This window comes from Haliaeetus albicilla, chromosome 13 (assembly GCF_947461875.1).
Source record: "Haliaeetus albicilla chromosome 13, bHalAlb1.1, whole genome shotgun sequence".
NCBI lineage: Eukaryota > Metazoa > Chordata > Aves > Accipitriformes > Accipitridae > Haliaeetus > Haliaeetus albicilla.
Window position 1 is genome coordinate 21,220,150 of NC_091495.1, and position 20,800 is coordinate 21,240,949.

At 35.3% G+C, this 20,800-nt stretch overlaps 1 protein-coding gene across 1 annotated transcript in view; it reads right to left on the reverse strand.

Moving 5' to 3' along the window:
• DNAH8 (dynein axonemal heavy chain 8) overlaps nucleotides 1-20,800 on the reverse strand; it is a 158,301-nt gene that overhangs the window by 107,630 nt on the left and 29,871 nt on the right. The window contains exons 22-31 of the mRNA XM_069800374.1: nucleotides 18,429-18,624; nucleotides 16,206-16,402; nucleotides 14,438-14,564; nucleotides 12,047-12,282; nucleotides 8,019-8,123; nucleotides 6,858-6,971; nucleotides 6,210-6,272; nucleotides 5,048-5,148; nucleotides 3,999-4,136; nucleotides 146-386 (exon numbers count right to left, since the gene is read on the reverse strand). Of these exons, the coding sequence (XP_069656475.1) occupies nucleotides 146-386; nucleotides 3,999-4,136; nucleotides 5,048-5,148; nucleotides 6,210-6,272; nucleotides 6,858-6,971; nucleotides 8,019-8,123; nucleotides 12,047-12,282; nucleotides 14,438-14,564; nucleotides 16,206-16,402; nucleotides 18,429-18,624 (1,518 nt within the window). The remainder of the gene's footprint in view (nucleotides 1-145; nucleotides 387-3,998; nucleotides 4,137-5,047; nucleotides 5,149-6,209; nucleotides 6,273-6,857; nucleotides 6,972-8,018; nucleotides 8,124-12,046; nucleotides 12,283-14,437; nucleotides 14,565-16,205; nucleotides 16,403-18,428; nucleotides 18,625-20,800) is intronic.

A 20,800-nucleotide genomic window follows, 5' to 3' on the forward strand; every position in this document is an offset into this window, starting at 1 on the left:
ATTATTTAAAACTAGTGTGGTCTGATTGAGAGTCAAGGACTTTACCAATGTAAAAAAGGTGATAATTTTATAAGTAATCATATTATTTTTGCTGACAATATAAAATGAATATGAAGAGGAAAAAAAATAAAACATATGTACCTACTTCAATATCATCTTTATGTTTAAGAATTGGTGCTTCCATGATGTTTCGAAGGCAAAAGGAATCAGATTCTATATCAAATTGATGTCCTGTTGTTTCAGCAATACGATTCCAGTGTCTTTGCTTCATTGCTTTGTTAGTCATCATTTCCAACAAAGGACAAGACTCACTAAAATCATCAATTTTTTTCTTGAGATCTAAAAAAGCTTGCCAGTGTCGGAGTCCTTTAGGTAGTCTACGGCACCTGCAGTTGAGTTAAATTGATACAGTAGTAAAGGTCTCTTCTGTCAAAAGAGAAATTGTTTAAACATTTTAAAAACAGACAAGGAGATATAAAGAAGCTTGTACTGAGGTCAACATTTTCCATGTAAAATTCCAATTTGTGTCAATTATTCTACCTTTTTAGGAAAAACTAATGCAAATGCCCTACTAGGAAATTATAATATTTAACAGTTTTAACCATTAATATGTTCTTTGCAAATAAACAGAAATATTATGGTTTGCATTAAAACATAGCTTATCTGCTGCTTATCATCACAAACTCTATTGGCAAACAAAAACTAAAGCAAAATTAGTTAAATTTCATATATGTAATCCTTGTACAAATACAATATTTACTTTGATTTACAATACCAGTAAAACACATGGCACATATTAACATACTACTTTGGAGATAGACGTGAAAATTAGAAAGATATGACCACCTTCTCCTCTACTTTTGGTTAGTGGTCCTGAAACTATTCACTAAGAAAATGAAAATTATATACTTTTAATGTGGAAAAACCCCAGCAAAACAGTTAAATGAATATTCACCTCTTTGACCACACTTTTACAGAGCCTACACACTAAAAATTAAGCAGTTGACCCACCACAGGAATGTCCTAATGTAAATGATAAAGTATATCCTTAGCAGGAAAAGTTATAAAGCCTGGATCCTATTTCCCTTGGTTTTGCATCCTTTGTCACTTATCTCTCTACCTCCCACTGATACAATTTCATATTTTCTGTAATCAGGTACAACACAACAGTCTGTGTCTGGTTTAGAGCTATGTTGATGCTGTTTGGTTGCCAGTACATTCATGTTGATTAGCTCCCTGGCTGCTGTCAAACAGAATGTTTAATACCTGTCTGCCTTTCCCTGAGGGGGAAAAAGTATTTTGTGTCTGGTTTTGGACTACTGTGAAGTTTTGACCTTTGTAAAACTCATAGGCACTTCAGGTTATTTTGTGAGAAATCTGCCTTGTTGAAAGTTGAAACTAGCCAATAGATTTAAAAAAAAAAAGTATTCAAGAATGCTGAAAAAGAGGAGCACAGACGTGGTCAGAGAGTAACATCACAGATAACATTTTTCTTTAGAAAACCAGGCAAAACATCTGAATATTTTATAAATTTCACTGTTTGCAGCCATTCTTTTCATTCAGTAGTAAAGAGTTAATATCAGGTTCAGTGATTTGGGAGACAGGAATCAGACACAGTGAAGAGGCAAATTTTGAATGACACGCTGCAGGTTCCAGAGCTGGAAGCCCTGTTATCCTTATTGAGTCTTGTGAAGATACTGGAGGAGATACTGTTTTACACAAAAACAAGATACTGCAATTAGGTGTCTGTCAACATCTTGCTTCTTTGAGAGACTCTTAATCCCTGAAATTCTATCAGCATATGTAAACTCAAATTTGGGAAAGAAAAATACACTTTGGCACATATTTCCTTGAAAGTTTATTAGTCTCTGGTTAACGTTTCCCACTTAGAAATTTGGAAACAATGCAAATCTAAGACCCAACCTTCAACTCCGACTGTCAAAAAAGCAATTTCAAAGCTATGGAAATTATTCACTTACCAATTTTATGCCTTATAATGACATATCTGATATATCAGGGTCCTGGTTTCAGCTGGGTTACAGTTAATTTTCCTCTTAGTAGCTTCTAGAGTATGTTTTGGATTTAGTGTGAGAATAATGTTGATAACACATTGATGTTTTAGTCATTGCTAAGTAGCTCTTATGCTAAGTTAAGGATTTTCCAGTTTCCCATGCTCTGCCAGCAAACAGGTGTACAAGAAGCTGGGAGGGATCGTAGCCAGGACAGCTGACCCAAACTAGCCAAAGGGGTATTCCACACCATAGGATGTCATGCTCAGCATATAAACTGGGGGGAGTTGGCTGGGCGGGGCAGAGCGCTGCTCAGGCATCGGTCAGCAGGTGGTGAGCAATTGTATTGTGTATCACTTGGGTTTTTTCCTTTATTTTTTAATTATATTCCTTTTCATTACAATTATTATTATTATTATATTTTATTTTTATTATTGTTAGTATTTTATTTTACTTCAGTTATTAAATCATTCTTATCTCAACCCACAAGTTTTTACTTTTTTTTCTGATTCTCCTCCCCATCCCACTGGGTGTGGGAGGAGTGAGCAAGCAGCTGTGTGGTGCCTAATTGCTGGCTGGGCTTAAACCCTGACAATCAGTTAACCATTCAGGAGAACATATATTTACTAGACTACCATGACACCTTGGAATAGTAGCCAGTAACAAAATAAAACAAAAACAAAAACAAATTTTAAAAAAAAAATCAAATAAAAAATTCCACATTCTGTAGTACAGATCCTCTCCCCCTAGTTTAGGAAGGAAGAAATGCTACTATTTTGGGGTTACCTGAACTCATCAGTGTGATGAGCCATGAAAAACTGCCAAAGTAATGCCAAGAGGTAAGATATATTGACAAAATGGAGAATAGAAGGAAATGATGTGTAAATAGGTGGGATGAGTACTTAACAGCCTAAAGAAAGAACTATTTATACTGAAGGTTTTTCTCTTCACTGCAGTTACAGAAGTAATTGCCCTTTTATACAATTCTACTTGAACTATTTGAAACAAATGTCAGTTTCAGAAAGTAATATAATTTAGCTCTTGTGGAGCTCTGTATTTCAGCAATTAGATTTTAACATTACCTAAGATTGATTTAAAGCTGTTTTAACAGGCCTGCACTGCTCTATAACTGTAGTATAGATATACTCTAAGATACCAAATACTGGCACAAGTACAAACGTACATCAATTAGTCATGCTTTTGTTTTGGAAATTAATAATGAAAGATTCTGGAATATTATTCTAATAAGAGGACTGGGGGTGCAAGGAAAGTGCCAAGTAAGCTGGAATTGTTTTAGAATGGGCCTTGCCAAGCTTATAACACAACTCTATTAGGTAGCAGGAGAGTTGGGGGCTACACTCAATGATGCAGTTATTCTGTTGTAAAATAATCCTTGTCCTAGTCTTCTATATTATATTTCTTCCCCAAATAAAATATGTACTTTTGAAAATATTAAAAAGAGTTAAATTAAAAGGTTAGAAAATACTTCTGAATCAAACTAATTACATCTAATCCTCTCAACAGTGTCAAAACCATTTGAAGCTTTCAGCATTACTGCAATATTTGTAACTGTTTTACAAACCCATAATATTTAAGACGCTCAGCATTGTTAATGTACTTGAAATGGCAGAAATGTTTTTTAAAAAAGGATAAAATATTCTAAGACTCAAACTTTATTCTTGTATTCAGGACTTAAAATCAATGGGCTAATCCTCCTAGTTCAAGAACTTACCTTTACAAGTAAACTTTCAGCTCTCCTAACCTCTTGGCTTGTTTAGCTAAGGAGATCAACTCTTCAACTGATTGTATGCCCTTCAATTATCAAAACTACAGGTAAAAGGCTGGTTAACTAAAATCACAGTGTTAATCCACTTTTCCTTGAAGAATCTTATTACTTTATGATGAACTTTATTCCTGGAAGTTTTGTTACTGAAGTCACCTAAATCTTAATGCATTTAACATCAGTTATAATTCATACTATGAACATACCTATTTTGAAAATCCAGAAGTTCAGCATTAATTTTTTCAATATCTACATCTGTCCAAAGTATCTCATAATAACCATTGATATTGTTTATTACAGTATCATATAATCCATACAATTTCTGAAGCAAGCCTAACTCCTTCCTGGGAAAAAAAAAATAATCCTAGTGATAATCTCAATCAGCTATTTGGATATCTCACAATAGTTAAATACATAGTATATGTAATATTACTACAAAAAACTGAGGTAGATCAATTAGATTATTTTTCTTACTGTAGCAAAGGACACTTCATAAATGAAATCCAAAAAGAAAGAGCAGACAGTTGGTGCTAAGAACCTAATATCCACAGTAAACATATCTGGGGGAAGTTTTGCTTTAGTCTAGTGCTACAAAACTTCCATTCATGCAAAAGGAACCTAGCTTATGTACCCTGAGCTGGCTCTGGAGTGCAGAGCAGAGCATGGTAAGTCGGGACAATTAGTCAATTTTCTTTAGATGCACTCTCTGAATCTGAACTAAAATGCTGATCTAAAAACAGCTTAAAGGGTCAGATCCTCATCCGGTGTGACTCATCATCAAACCATTGAAATGGCTGGTGCAGAAACTTTAGAATCTGACCCTCATTTGTACAGCTGCTCAAACCTTTAGAATTTCATAAAAGCTCTAGTTATATTTTTCATATATGATGATACACTGACCCTTCCTTGCCTTTTCCTCGCTTGCTTTTCGTACCATATCTTAATACATAATACCATATTTACTCATCTGCTTTTATATATAAGGTTATATAGATTTTTTTTTTCCTAGGACATGGTAATCTGCTCCTTTATATAGTATTTACATGTAGTAAAATAAACTGGTATGGTTCTGTTACCATAATAAATACAATTATTTTTTTATTGGCAAATTCATTAGATTTCTAAAATTTTCATTGATTTTTTTTAATTATTATTATTTTATCCTTCCATATTTTAATATTTCCCTCTTTGGTGTACCCTAGGCCTTTCTAACATACTTAATAAACACTTAAGGCAGCTGTATATCCACAGTTACCTGACTTTATGCAAAACTTCATAGTCTGTGACAGGCAATCCAAACAACTGTTCACCAGATGAATATGTGATAAACTTTCTCCACAGCTCATCAAAGTTAGCCTGATAAAATTTGGATTCATACAGACAAGATGAAAATATGTTTATAATATAAGTTTTCATTTAAAATTGCCTAATATTTAATCATTAAACAGTTCTAAACTTGTCTTAAAATAATTCTGTTAGAAGCATATTTAAATGTCTGAAAATATTTTATCTTTAAAATTTTGAACAGTTCTCATGTAATACTCAAATCCATATATTGAATTAAAATAATGAAAGTTTACGTAAGAAGCAAGAATTTGAAACACCATTTTATAAAAATGGGATGTGAAATGAATTCCATCAAGGAAAAAAAAAGAAAATATTTGTATCAGATGGTAAAATGTACAGCCTATGGAAAAATAGAAATAAATATTTTGGCAGTTACTAACCATAAGTACAAGGCATTCCTTTGGCAAAATAATAAATACAGCAAATGCAATCAAAATCACTACATTTTCAGTACATATTAGATACGTTAGGTTTAAGCACCTTCTGTAGTTACCTAGTGCTTTTCACAAACTTTGAATTTACTTTTTACAGAGTCTATACAATATGTAAGAGATTGACAAAAGTCGTGTTGAAAAAAAATGTTAAAGTTACTATAACTTGCAGAGAAAGGAAGGATTGAAAATAGAAGAAAAATTGGTTATGGACCCACAAACTAAGATTCATAACAAACAAATATCAAGTTGAAAGACAATTATCTAATGGAAAATATGGTCTTTAAAAGATTAAAAGATTGGCTCATGTGACTATGCAACCTGGCTTCTTTTCAGTCATTATTGAGTTGTCATACTTGAATCTTCCCTTTTCTACTGCTTTTATGACTTCAAGTAGATAATCTCTGCTCACCAAATGCAAAGAGTGAAGCAAGGTTACACATCCATCAATCAATCCTTCCACATTAAGGAAAACATTGCCTGACAGAAACTAAAGTATAGTTAACATAATACTACACAGAATATTCAGCAAGACATATTTACCAAATACTGTAGATGTGACTTTTTCTAAACTTGTTTTGATAAGCAATAACAGATCTAATTTTAATTATTTGGAAACTCAACGGTTTATTTTCTTACCTGAAAGATCTGTAGCCTATTACTGGCTTCCTGAGGTGGAATACTTGGAACCATAGGTCCTTCCTTTCAAACAAGCAGTTAACAAAAATTGGATATTAATTCTCAAATGACTGAAGGCCACTGTATATTTACAGGTCACCATAAAATGCATTTTTTTTTGATAGTCAAAATCCAATCAAGTTATGTATCTTGGTAATGCAATACTTACAATGGTAAATCTAAAAAAAGATAACTTTTATGAAATTGAAAATTCTTTAGCTTAATTAAACTCAATAGGACTAGACTTTCATTTTTCATATTTTGTTCTTTTGCTGAAGATAAAATACACAGTGAGTGGCCTGAGACCCTCTTTTTTAATGTTGATGTGTGAGGAAAGATGCCATACCATGTGGTACAATTTCTGAATTAATTTCTAAATTAAGATTTCATGGCAAATTGTACCACCAGGGATTCATTTCTTTCCTTACAGTTATGTATACTGTTACTTCTTCATACTGAAAAGTTTAACCTACAATGATGACTGCTTAGCAACCATGGCATCAAACATCCAGCAGCTGAGCACAAAAAAAATTCTGGCACCCAAATGCTGCAAACCAAAAATATTGAAAAACTAAGCAAATCTTAGAGAAAACTACTAAATTAATTTACCTTTTCATATGACATTTCAAAGTTTGACACATCTTCCCAAAAAACTGCGACTGATTCTAGCAAATTACTCTTAAATTTGGGCTGAACTTGAACCAACTCATCTTGAACCCTGGTCTGACATACAAAAGATTAAAATCAAAGTTATTTCTTTAAAAATCAGGAACAGATAATTGAGTTATATATAAAGCAAAACTATAAAAAAGTATTAAAATTCTGAAAAAATTAATTTTTTGAAGATAAATAGCTTTTTTTTTTTCCTTTTATGGTGCTATATATTCAATTTTTGAGTTGAAAAGTGAAGAGAAAAAAAACCCAAACAAACAACCAAAAATCATAACAGAATCTCCCCTCCACCTTTAAGTGAACATGTTTCATTACAAGGGGATGGGAGAAACAAAAGGACACAGAAAAGGGTCAGGGGGAAAGATCCTATTCTCTTCCTTCCTTCCTTCCCTCCCCCCAAAAAAACTCTTAAAACCCAAAGTGTTAGGGTCCTCTTCCTCATGGATGGCTCAGCCTTCTCTTTAACAACTTTCTTATTCTTTGTTCAAAAGCTTGAGAGAAAGAACCAAGAGCTGCATGAAATGCAAGTGTAAAATATGCTCTTGAGTCCTTTCCGGAGTGATTAATCTGTGGGACAGGATCTAACTTAAGTATTTCAACAAAATATCTACATACTTCCATCTAACCTTCTACACTACAGAAAATATTCAATAAACATTGAGCTTTTGAGGGACATAAGGCTGTCCTAAGCAATAAAGGTAAATGTGCAATCATCACTTATGGGTAAGGGCACTGGCAGAGCGTGCACCTCTTAAAAACAGGTAATCTAAGGGTAGTAATCTTGCTGATCAGATAAGAATGACACCAAAACTGGAAATGAAGGAAAGCAGAAAGAGCAGAGACATAATAAATTCCTCATTTTTCTGACAGGTTTTAAGCATGTAACTAAAAGCTACAATAATATATTTAAATATTAAAGAGCTCTATAAAAATAAAATTAGAAAATGAACATACTAATAAAAGGTATAGACACTAGTGTGCAACTGAGGCCAAGAGTGAGAAAAGAGAGCAGAGTGACAATTGGTCCCACATTGTCATTTATAGTCTGAAAAAAGCACATGAAGTCAAATGGAAGATAACATAGGTTTATATACTCACAGCTTTGGTCTGTAGTTTATTAAAAGAATATCTGAGTGTATCAACTCCTTCTGATTCCTCTTTTGTAACCTCAATTTCAAATGTATTTAAAATGGCATAGGCTTCCTAGATGAAAAAAAAAAACCAACAAAACCTTAGGAATGATGCATTTTAAGTTCATTTGCAGGAACATAGATCCAATTTGTAAGAAAAATTTCAAAGAAAATTTGTTCATGTAATTTAGACGTAAAATATTTGGTTTTTTTCAAATATGGATGATGAATGAAGAACTAGGGAACAACAGCAAAAAATATTTCTTCAAAGATGTCTTGGATGAAATACTAGAAAAAATATATAAACACAATAAATTTAGTATTAAGAATTTATAAAATTTTATCATGTCAATGGTATTTTTATTCTACTGATCTACATTCCACCTGAATGTAGATTTTGATTAATTCTTCCTAACTCTGAATAACTATGCACACTAAACTACGCATCTGTAAACATTTTGCCATATCATCTATAAAATATTTATTACTATGCCAAACTATCAAATGCCTGCATATGTATCTGTTACAGAATGAACCTTTCTTATTACTTGTTCTCATTTGCAATTTGTTTGCATATCTTGTCCTTTGTTATCCTCCTCCTACACACATGACATTACTTAGAAATAAGATTACTTTCATATTTTATAATTTCCCAACAGCTAGGCAAAAGATTTGTTTATGAAGACAAACAGCAGCATGCATTATTTCAGCTTCTCCTTTGACCTATGACTTGTATTCTGTGCAGTTTGTGATGGTTGATAAACACAGTAGTTTATTCCATGCAGATATCTACACTTAGAATTCTCTCCTGTTCAGCTTCTGAGAGAGGAGTAGACCCTTAAGGTTGAAAGGGGCCTCTGGAGATTGGCTAGTCCAATGCCCCCCACCCACTCAGAGCAGGGTTACCTACCTCAGGTTGCCCAGGACCATGTCCAGTCAGGTTTTGAATATCTTCAAGGATGGAGAGTCCACAACCCGTTTGGGCACTCTGTTCCAGTGTTTGAGCACCCTCACAGTAAATTTTTCTTAGGTTTAAATGGAATTTACTGTATTTCAGTTTGTGCCCATTGCCTCTTGTTCTGCTACTGGCTGCCACTGAGAAGAGCCTGGTTCTCTCTTCCTTCTTAGCCCCCATCAGGTACTTATACACATTGATAAAATACCCCCTGCAGCTTCCTTCTCCGGAATAAATATGCTCAGCTCTCTCAGCCTCTCATATGTCAGAGTCTCCAATTGCTTAATCAGCTTTTGCTGAACTCACTCCAGGATGTCCATGTCTCTCTTGTATTGCAAAGCCCAGAACTGGACACAGCACTCCAGATAAGTCTCACACCCCAGAGCAGAGGGGATCATCTCCCTCAAACTGCTGGAAACACAAGTCCTAATACAGCCCAGGATACCCCTAACCTTCTTTGCTGAAAGGGCACTTTGCTGGCTCATGTTCAACTTGGTGTACACCAAGAAACTCAGCGCTTTTTCTGCAAAGCTACTTTCTACCCAGTCTGCACTGGTGCCTGGGGTTATTCACCTCCTGGAGCAGGACTTGGCATCTCCCTTTGTTGAACTTCATGTGGTTCCTGTTAGCCCCATTTCTCCATCAAAGTTGCTCTGAAAGGCAGTCCCACCATCTGGTGTGTCAGCCTCTCCTCTCAGTTTTGTGTCACCTGGAAACTTGAGGGTACAGTTTGCCCCATCCTCCAGGTACAAAGTACTGGACCCAGTATGGACCCCTGGAGTATACCACTACTTACTGGCCTCTAACTAGATTTTCTGCCACTGATCACAATCCTTTGAGCCTGACAGTTTTCAGTCCAACTCACTGTCCACTCATCTAGTCCACACTTCATCAGGTTGTCAATGAGGATGTTATGGGAGACAGTGTCAAAAGCCTTGCTTCCATCACAATAAACAATATCCACTAGTCTCCCCTAGTTCACTAGTCATCTCATCATAGAAGGCTATCAAGTTGGTCAGGCATGATTATCCCTTGATAATTCCACATTGACTATGCTCAGTACCCTTCCTGTTCTACGTTTCCTTACATCAAGCCCTCTTTCCTTCAATCATGTTCTAGTAAGAAATATAATGCCTAATCACCCCATCAACAAAGTTCTCATTAAATCCACCAAGAAAACAAGACAGAACATTGAAATTACTGAGCCGCTGCCATTGTTCTACATTCATGTCTTGATATTATCAGCTCTATATTCTTTCATTATTTAAGGAAAGCTCATGGAAAAAAGATGTAAGAGTGACTTGTTAACATGGCTAGCCCTACTGATATTAATGGAGCTCATTATGTTAATATAGAAAGGGAGTAAATGTTTGCACGATACATAGAATGTAAGTGGTTTGGGAAAGAACCTTTATCCTAATATTCAACTCAAAGTGCCAGAAGCAGGTATAAATAAACAAACAATGTTAATACTTCATAATCTTGTATACCTTTTATTTATTTACTTACAAATTTTGCACCATTTCCTACACATGTAAAATCTAGCAAATAGACAGCGCTGAAGTTAGTTCCTCTTGCTTGTTTTATTTAACATCTATGAGTATGATTACCAGGTCTGTATCTTCAGGCTGAAGATAGTCAGACTAAGAAATAACATTTAGAAGATTTGAGTATTACTTTAAATGTTGAACTTATTTTTCAGGTTCTTCCTTTACTTGTTCAACCTCTACCTCTTCTGTATCACAGAACTGGTTATATTTGTCTTCAAATAGTCTCTGTACCATTGCTGACTTATAAACCACTGCATAAATTGCTAAGAAAAAAACCTACTTTCTTAACATAAAACTAGAAAAAGTGACAACAACCCACTGGAAGTCCTTTCTGGTATCATGTTAATGAAACAGTCTTCAAGAAAGAAAATGTTACTATACAGCAATACAATTTCTTCTCCAAAAGGTAGATGAAAATATCATAGAATCATTTAGGTTGGAAAAGACCTTCAAGATCATCAAGTCCAACCATCAACCGTGCCCACTAAACCAGGTCCTGAAGTACCCCGTCTACTCGCTTTTTGAATACCTCCAGGGATGGTGACTCCACCACTTCCCTGGGCAGCCTATTCCAATGTCTGACAACCCTCTCAGTAAAAAAATTTTTCCTAACATCTAACCTAAATCTCCCTTGCTGCAACTTGAGGCCACTTCCTCTCATCCTATCTCCAGCCTCCTGATAGAAGAGACCAGCACCCACCTCACTACAACCCCCCTTCAGGTAGTTGTAGAGAGCGATAAGGTCTCCCCTCAGCCTCCTCTTCTCTAGACTAAACAGCCCCAGCTCCCTCAGCCGCTCCTCATCAGACTTATGCTCCAGGCCCCTCACCAACTTGGTTGCCCTTCTCTGAACACGCTCCAGCAACTCACAATGTCTTTCTTGTAGTGAGGGGCCCAAAACTGAACACAGTACTCAATGTGCGATGGTAAAGGTGTTCTATTTAAGCTTATTATTTCAGTGTGTGATAATAAATACCAAGTATATATAAAACTCAGTGAGCTTCCTTTAGGTTCTTTCTTATAGGGAAAACTAAAAGAATGCTGCAAGTTTCTGACAGCATACAATGATGTGTGGGTCCATTAATATATTCTGGTTATAAAGGGATTAGATGATCAAGATGTTTGTTTATAGAAACAGAAAAGAAGAGGGTTAAGGCTAATGGAAAAGCACACAGCAAAAGGGAGAATATTGCTCCCTTCTCTTGTGCTCTCATCTGCTTATTTCTGCATGTTTTCTCCTAGACTGTATTGATATTGTAGTGTATTTGAAAGATAATATTTTTCTGTTCTGCATTTATACAGTATCTAGCAAATTATCTAATACTGATTCATAATTTTTAATAAAAATAACAACAAAGTATTACTTTGTTTCCCATCTTCAGCCATGATCCATCAGGGCTGTAAGCTCATTATTTGGGTTCTCAGTTTATCTTATGACTCGTACTATATAATATCATTTTAATCAAGATAAAAAATTAAAAGTTATCTTACTTCAATAGGTCCCAGAGTCATATCCATTTGTATGTTATTATCACGTATGATAGATAAAGCTTCCATTGCAAATCTGACGTCATCTAAGTCATGCAGAGGTCGAGACAATTTCTTTAAATATTCATTTATGAATGACATCATGTCTGTCATTTTCTTTTTATATTCCTCATTTAAATAATGACAGAGGAGCATCTTCCAGGCTTTGGCTTCAATTGCTAAAGCTATTTTCAGTGGTCCTGATTTAAAAAAACAAACAAACAAACAAACTATTAAAAAAATTATTCACTCCACATCTTAATTTTTTCTGTAAAAATCTCCCACATCATCACATAGGAAAAGCAGACAGGCAATCCAATTACTGCACTTTAAAAGTTTCAAAACAATTTCAACTATACTTAAATATATTTCTGTTGTTTTATTGTATATTATGATATCTGTAAAACATTGGTAAGCTTATCTAATAAAACATATAGAGAAGATGAATAAAGAAGAAATGCCTACTTATTAATGTAGATTTTCAGAGAATACTTTTGAATATATATTAACCAAATGCATAAAGGTCAGTGATATTTAAATGGTTTATACCTGTTGAGGAAATGGCATCTTGGGATTTCAATACTGGGATTTGGAATACTTCACAGCTAAAACTGTAAGGTGTCACATCATATCATATGCAGTTAGTATATAAACCCAAAGCAACACTGAAGAAACAAAAAAGCCAATCATTGGCACTCTAACTTATTATCGGAATAAATTAGGATTTTAATAGGCAGCATTTTGTACTGTGGTGAGAGAAACCAAGAGATACTAACAGCATATAACCTTTCTGCTCACAAAACAAATTTTTTACAGCAGATATAGTTTCTTCTTTAGTCATGTGGCTATTAGCATTAAAAATCTGATTCCTGAAGGCCAAGGGTAATTCAAGAACAGTACTGTACCCTGTCCAGAAGCTGTAATATGTAAATGATAATAAATCAATTCCCAACCCTAAACTGAGTCTGAGAAAAATACCTGTTTCCCCAGATCATAAAAAACATTTAATATCCTTATTCTTGAACCTGGAGGACTTGGCTTTCTCTGATGCAGTGGTCACAGATGAGGGAGTAGTGTGACCATCAACAAAATCCATATTCTTTTGGATACAATGCTTTTTATCACTCTTGGTCACAGAATAATAGACAGCAAGAGTTTTTCCAGAGTGAATTAATTGGCTCCAGAGAGGTTTCATTAAGAAGTTGCATCCAGGAACTGGATGCGGATATGCAATCAGCAGTCTGACAATTTTGCACATTCACTGAAAGAAAGCTAGGGATGACATGCCACCAAGATCCTGAAAGGAACTCTAGTCATCGAAAGTGTGCAGCTTCTGTCTTCTTTGACATAAGAGGAAGACAAATTGTACAGAGATTTATTTCTCAATCTAACCAATCTAATCTCTCAAAAGATGGGGGTTGCTCATTAGAAACATGGCTACACTGATATTTGGAAATGGATCCCTAGATAGCAACCATGATAACATCTGCCACAGAAAGAAAAGAAAAAAAAAAGAAAAAAGAAAAAAAAACAACCAAAAACCAAACAGTGACATTGGTCTAGAGAAGGTGTTAGCTACATAATAATCTGCAAGGTGAGAGGGATAACTGCCATTGAAATCCTTGCTTCTCTGTCATAGCACAAACATCTTAATTCTTCAACAAGCAGTTGTCCAGAGAGAACACTTTTCTCCACACCTGACTTCTTCAGAGTAACACGATCAATGAATACCAGGTTGTCAGGGCCACAGAAGGCCAGGTACTGAGGCACAGTGCTGTATAGAACTGAGGGAACACATTACAACACCAAGTCTTGGTGCCAGCTTCTCTACCTTTAAAGACACTAGAGGTAGACAGGAAAACACATAATATTCTGAGAGCTATGGATGCTAAACATGGGAATGGCTAAGCAGTCATATCTCCTACTGAAACAAACACTGACAGTGACAAAGAAGCTAATGCAGCTATGTGCTAGCCTTGCGCCAAAACCAAAGAAGGTGATTTATGCTTCCAATGCTCTTTATAATCACTGGCTGACCTGGTGCTAGAGATGAGTGCCAGGGATGATCAAATCAGTGTCAATAAACATTCATTAACTCTTCAGCAACCCTCCATGATGACTTCACAGCCATGACAGAATTTAATTTCACCACTCCAAAGAGGAGAAGGGAAGGGGAATGGAGGGTTTTTTCAAGCTAGATTTCTTAGAAAGGTCTGAATGAGCCCTGGCTGATAGTCAAGGAGGTCTCTTCAGTAATTTCTATTCATATTGTAAGCATTTATTGCAGAGAATAAACCAAAAAACATATTATAATCATTATCTTACTGTACATACAGAGATAAGAAAATGTCTTACCTGTATGCAATTCAATTGGACCAAGAAGAATAATGGGTTTTAAATCTTCCATCTCTTGCTCAAACATAGCATAGTGAAGTATTTCTTCTTTAATTTCAGTCAGAGATGGATGGCTAGCCAAAAATTGCTGTGTGTAGTTTAAAATGTCAATCAACAAATGTTCTTTTTCATATTTTGGATGAAACAAGTGGCAACAGTTATTCAGGAATTACTGAAAATGTATACCAATATTATACCTGTTTTTAGCTTTCTGTAGCCTTGCTAACACAGTAAAACACATGTGATGAGGTGTTCATATTTATCAATTTCTGTCAGTAACTCTCAAGCTCATTGGGAAATTCCAATCAAATTTAACAGAGAAACAGATATCCAAGACACGTTAAGTGCCTATTGTTTTTGTCAAAACAGGTGACAAAACAGAGATCAAAAAATACACACCTACGCTTATAGAAGGACTACACCATTAGCCCAATTATGTGTGAAACAATCACAATAAAACACATTTTCTTAGTTCCATAAGCAGAACTCAAGTGTAGAAAAGTTTTGTGATTCTGAAAAGCTGCATTTCAGAAATGTTACACAAGAGCTGTATTCAATATGCCTACATTGCATGGGCAAATAATAAATGCTGAAAGCTGTTTCCCACTTCTACTCTTTTGTCTGAGAGTACCTAGTGGAAGTGGAAGCGTTAGCATGGTGCTAAAGAATGAATGTAGAAACTAGGGCATGTATGTCTAAAACTTAACTGCATTATTATTGAGGCTTTCTCTGTAGCAGTATCCTTTTCTTCTGTAGTAACTAAATCAAACTAATAATATATATTTGATTAGACTTAAAATTTTAATTAGACCAACAGTAAATTCTCAGCTCTGCATATAAAGTGGGTTGTTTAGCCCACATAAACGGCACAACTTGCATTGTGACACGCAAAAGATACCAGTGTTCCTGTAGTAAACAAGGTAATGCGATATTCACAGATCTATGTATATATAGTGTAGTCTATTAAATAGAAAAGATAAAAATAGAAAACTCAACTAAGCCAAGGCTAAATTAAGTACATGTGGAAGCCAACTTTCTTCTACTGAACCTCTAAATTCAAACTCTAAATTAAAACTCTGTTGTAGAAGGACAGTGTGAAATATTCTGAAGCAAAAGTCCCACCGACCTCCAATTCCTGGACACCAACTTTTTCATGCTGTAGTAGATGCTAAATTTTTCTACCACGCTTGAGGATTCAACTTTGAGTTCAAACAACCAAGAATTGTATAAAGAATTTTTCTAGGAATAGAGAATGAAGAATTCACCTCCTAAAATAACTACAGGAAGGGTGGTGAATAAAAATATGTATTAAACTCAAAGTGAACACTTTCCATAGAGAAAAGTACACAATTATCAGCACTGATGCTGTGGGAATTTCTGTGGGTTGTGGTATACATCATGTCAGACTGGAGTAGTTTCTTGTGGCCTAAAATCCAGAGCTCCACAAACAAAAATTAAAGCAATTAACAAATTAGGACCAGATTATTAGTATCTGGAATGGCACAGAAGCAGGAAAAGTCAGACCCCAACACAAAAATTAGGTATCATGCTATTACTTCTTCTTAGGAAATATACTACTACTATTACTGAAAGACAAAATAAGAATTTCAGCTGTTAATGTGTTTTCTACATCTTCTTCCTTGATTTTTTTTCTCAATGTTTTCTGTTTTTTTAAAAAAAAAAAAGATTAATGAAGAACAGTCCTGTAGGTGATCATCATTAAACTCACCTGAATTTTGGCATCTCTGTCTTCAGTCCACAGCACCTTATATTTCTGAAAGTCCTGCAGAACTTCACTAGCTACTTCTCTTATATAATTCACAGAAGAAGAGAGGAACACAACTAATTTAGAAATATCTTCATGTTCTGCAACACCTGAGTAAAAATTTCTTAGCTTTCTGACAAGCACAACATCTTCAACTACTTCTGTAAAATAAAATTATGTGTAAATCAATGAACCATTAAAAGTCTGGTTAGAATTCTCTTCTAAACCTATGCAAGCCAAGTTAAGCAATGATGCTCTTCAGTAAGACTGAATATCCTTCTTCAAATGTGTGACTGCTTAATATGAAAGTACCAAGTGCTAGTTCAGGTCAGGCTCTATACAGCCACAGCAAGTTCAACCTACAGTGAATGTTTCCAAAATAGTCTTCTTAATTCAACCTACAGTGAATGTTTCCAAAATAGTCTTCCTAATTCACAAATTTCATTTTCTCCACTGTAATTTAATTGTAACTAGAACATGACAAGGCCTTACAAACATTCTGTGTTCTTTTAATTTTTTTTAAGTTTATATAATTAAAGTTTTTTAATTGTATAAACCCCTTAAAACAGTGTAAGTTTCTTGAACTCTAACATGCTTCAAATAGATAACTTCTGTTATTCTATTTAGTGGTTTTGAAAAAGATACTAAGCTTTGCTAAGTCACATATTAATGAGTGCAGAAATAAAGGTTGTCATGTTTTGGAGCTGTACTTGTCTTACAAACTGCTAATATCAAAGTCTTGTCTGAAAGAGGTTAGCACTGAAGAAGAAAAAAAAAAAAGAAAAAAAAAAAGTACAATCTAGAGATTTTCCTAAACCTCTTGCCTCCAAATAAGCTTTCAAAGGCAGTTTAGACACTGGTAGCTGCTGCTCCAGTTACACTGTTGATGTTGAAACAGGAGACCTGTCTCCTTTAAGAACTACAAGTAAGCTCAAATAGAAGGGAATAAAATGCAATTTATCATGTCCTTCCTTCATCTTTGATGAATTGCTGAGACAATCAGGGTCAGTATAGACACTGATATCCCTGAGATCCAATGAGCCCCTTCTGTCATAACAATGACTGAGCATTTTGAAGCAGGTTTAAAAGAATGGAGAAGAAAAAAATCCACTCTTCCCACCACACATATTGGTTTATGTGAGGGATTTAATGCAACTCCAATTGTCTTTTAGTCTGAAGACCTTTTCAGGGATCTGGACACTGGAAACAAAGTCTCAGATTGATCCATCCTTGCCAGTGTACTCCATAGATCTCACTGGCCAAACATTAACATTTGCCCCCAGCTGTTCCTGATGAGTAGTTTAAAGGTGATGAAAACAGTTACTTGCTGATGTATTTTGACACAGCAGAGGAAAAGGCTATGACTGTCTGATGAGGATAGTTTCCTGCCACCCTGCTCGAAGCCCACTAAAGAGGTTAAAATCATACAAAGCACATCAGCAGAAGAATAAAGTCCCAGCTCTGGCCTATCAAAAAGAAAAACTTTCCAAGATGTTAAAGGCTTTCCAAAGGAATCACAACAAAGATACAACTGTATTGCAGATCACTGCCTCAGCCAAGCAGCTAGGAGAACCTGATGGTAAAAATATATTTGGGCTTTTGTGGATGCTTGCAAAGCATATGGAGAGATGCTTAAAAATAACATTAAGGAAAAAAAGTATCTGACTAAAAGGGATGCAGGTCTATCTACAGTCTGAGTATTCACATGAACAAACAAAGTGTTTTATAACCCATTCTAGGAATATAGCCAGCAATTAAAATATTTACTGAAATCTAGTTATTAAACTAGGTCTTGTTCTATCTCAATATTCAAACGAAAGCTAGTCTACAATCATTGTTTATGGTTTCAACTATATCGTTGTGGCTACATTTGTATATATCTAAGTAGGTAAAAAGATAAATTAACAAGCTAGCTTTGCCTAAAATTAAATAGGAGATTCAGAATCTAGCAATTCCTCTAGGATTTTTTTGCTTATTGCTTCTCAGAGTTCTAATGCTTTATGTAAGCCTGAAAAGCTATTTCTGAAAAAATATAGCTAATTAAATCAAAATAAACCCAACAAATTAATTCAAGATAATCCCCAATTGGCCTCTGAAGAAAAGTGAGCTTATTCACAAATATTTATATATGCCATTTTTATTAAAGTAAAAAGTAGAAACAAGTAGGAAAAAAACCCCACCACTTACTTTCCCCTTTTTTGGCTATTTTTCCTTGTGATCCAAAGCCTGCTGAAGATACTTGCTGTGTGCCTGATTCTGCTTTTAAACTAGATTTTTGAAGATGTCTCTGTCCCCACTGAGCAACTCCACGACTCACTTCCAGTATTAACTGAATCATGCGATTGATGGCTTGCTGTATATCGTCTAAACTGGGAACCATAACCTATTCAAAACAGTTGAAATACTGTTGAAATAAATGCAACTGATAGTCATTTCTGAAGACCTCAAATTTACCCCACTAATAGTGAATTGTGGAACTTGCCCCAGAAGAGAAGCTGGCAAATGTAACAGTTTCTCTGGCTCAGAATTGCCTCTAAAGAAATGAAACATACTTTACTGACCTACTATCTATTTGTACAGTCATACTGTGGGTAAAATGATAAGCAAGTATATAAGTAGATAGATTTATTGGGTTTTTTACAATTAGTTTTACAATTCATACAACATTTTAAACAGCATTTTTATATGATTTTTTTTATAGTGTGTGAGAATACATTACAAGCCTTGTTTCCTGCATTCTAGAACCATAAAGCATTAAAAATTGCAGGCCAAGATACTCCTCTCTGTTGCTCTTAACCACTGGGTCCTAAATTCTGTGAGAGAGAATTGTAAGAGGGATGGTCATAAAAATGCGTATGGACACCTCATTCTAAAGAGGATTTACACCTATATAACCTCTCCTTCTAATTGCTTATCTATACATATATTCACACCGTGGGTAACTTCAGGCAAACATAATCACATAGATCAAACTGTCAAAGGTCCTAGTTGAATAAATACCAAATGTTTCTTTTCTCCCACAGGGAGCATTACCTCAGAAACTTTTGCAAGAGCACAGTGTGTAGTAAATTAAAGGAACTCCATGCACTAGCCCTGAAAATCTCAACTTGTATATTTGGCAAGGATTTTGTATCATAATTTTGAGAGCAATCTAATACCCAAGTCAGAAGAGGAACAGAACTCATATTCAACTACCAGAGTACATGATAAAAAGAACTGGGAGGAAAACAAGGATCCTTGATCTCAATCAAGAACAACTAGCAAACAGAATAGGTCAAAACAAAGGCTCTGGTCTGCCATCATCCACACTGTATAAATGCTAGTATGCTCCCTTAGCAGAGTTTGGGATGATACAAAAAATCACTCTCCCAGAAAAAAATTCGTCCACAGTTTGGTGCATAAAACATGACAGAGGCTGTTTCTAATTGAATGCAAACTCCTGGATTTAGGAAGAAAAGTATTTACTATGTAGATACACACCATTTCACATCAGCTCACTTTGAGGTCAAAAACCAGCCTCTAGCCTGTTTTATTTAGTAGTACACAAATAGCTATAAAGTCCCAAATAATTCTATGTAGAATAAGGTGGAGTAAAGGCACGCATCAGTTTCTCCAAAATACTGAGCAGGAAGAAGAACCTACCCGAGTGATCCAGGAAAGAATAGAAAAACAGCATTTCTTGTTAAACTTCAGGAGAAATATCACTCCTGTGATACACTCAATCCTCAAATATAGTCCTTAGAACATCATCTTACAGCTTTCCTGTGCAAGCCATCATTTTGAAATGATTAAATCATCCACAGGAGTGTTCAGAACTGAGATATAAACTGCTTAAAAGTGACTCTGATGTTTTTGTCATGGTTTAACCCCAGCCAGCAACTAAGCACCATGCAGCTGCTCACTCACTTCCCCCCCACCCACTGGGATGGGGGAGACAATCAGGAAAAGAAGTAAAACTCATGGGTTGAGATAAGAACAGTTTAACAGAACAGAAAAGAAGAAACTAATAATGCTAATGATAACACTAATAAAATGACAACAGTAGTAATAAAAGGATTGAAATGTACAAATGATGCGCAGGGCAATTGCTCACCACCCGCCGACCGACACCCAGCCAGTCCCCGAGTGGCGAATCCCTGCCCCCCCACTTCCCAGTTCCTACACTAGATGGGACGTCACATGGTATGGAATACCCTGTTGGCCAGTTTGGGTCAGGTGCCCTGGCTGTGTCCCCTCCCAACTTCCTATGTCCCTCCAGCCTTCTTGTTGGCTGGGCATAAGAAGCTGAAAAATCCTTGACTTCAGACTAAACACTACTGAGCAACAGCTGAAAACATCAGTGTTATCAACATTCTTCTCATACCTAACTCAAAAACATAGCACTGTACCAGCTACTAGGAAGACAATTAACTCTATCCCAGCTGAAACCGGGACAGTTTTATAAATCAGTTTCACAGATTGAGCCTTTGCATGCATAAAAGCAAGGATCTTGCAAAATCCTATTAGCATTAGCAAAGTGGTATTTTACCCAGCATTACTTGAGCTTGGGGCTTTATGCT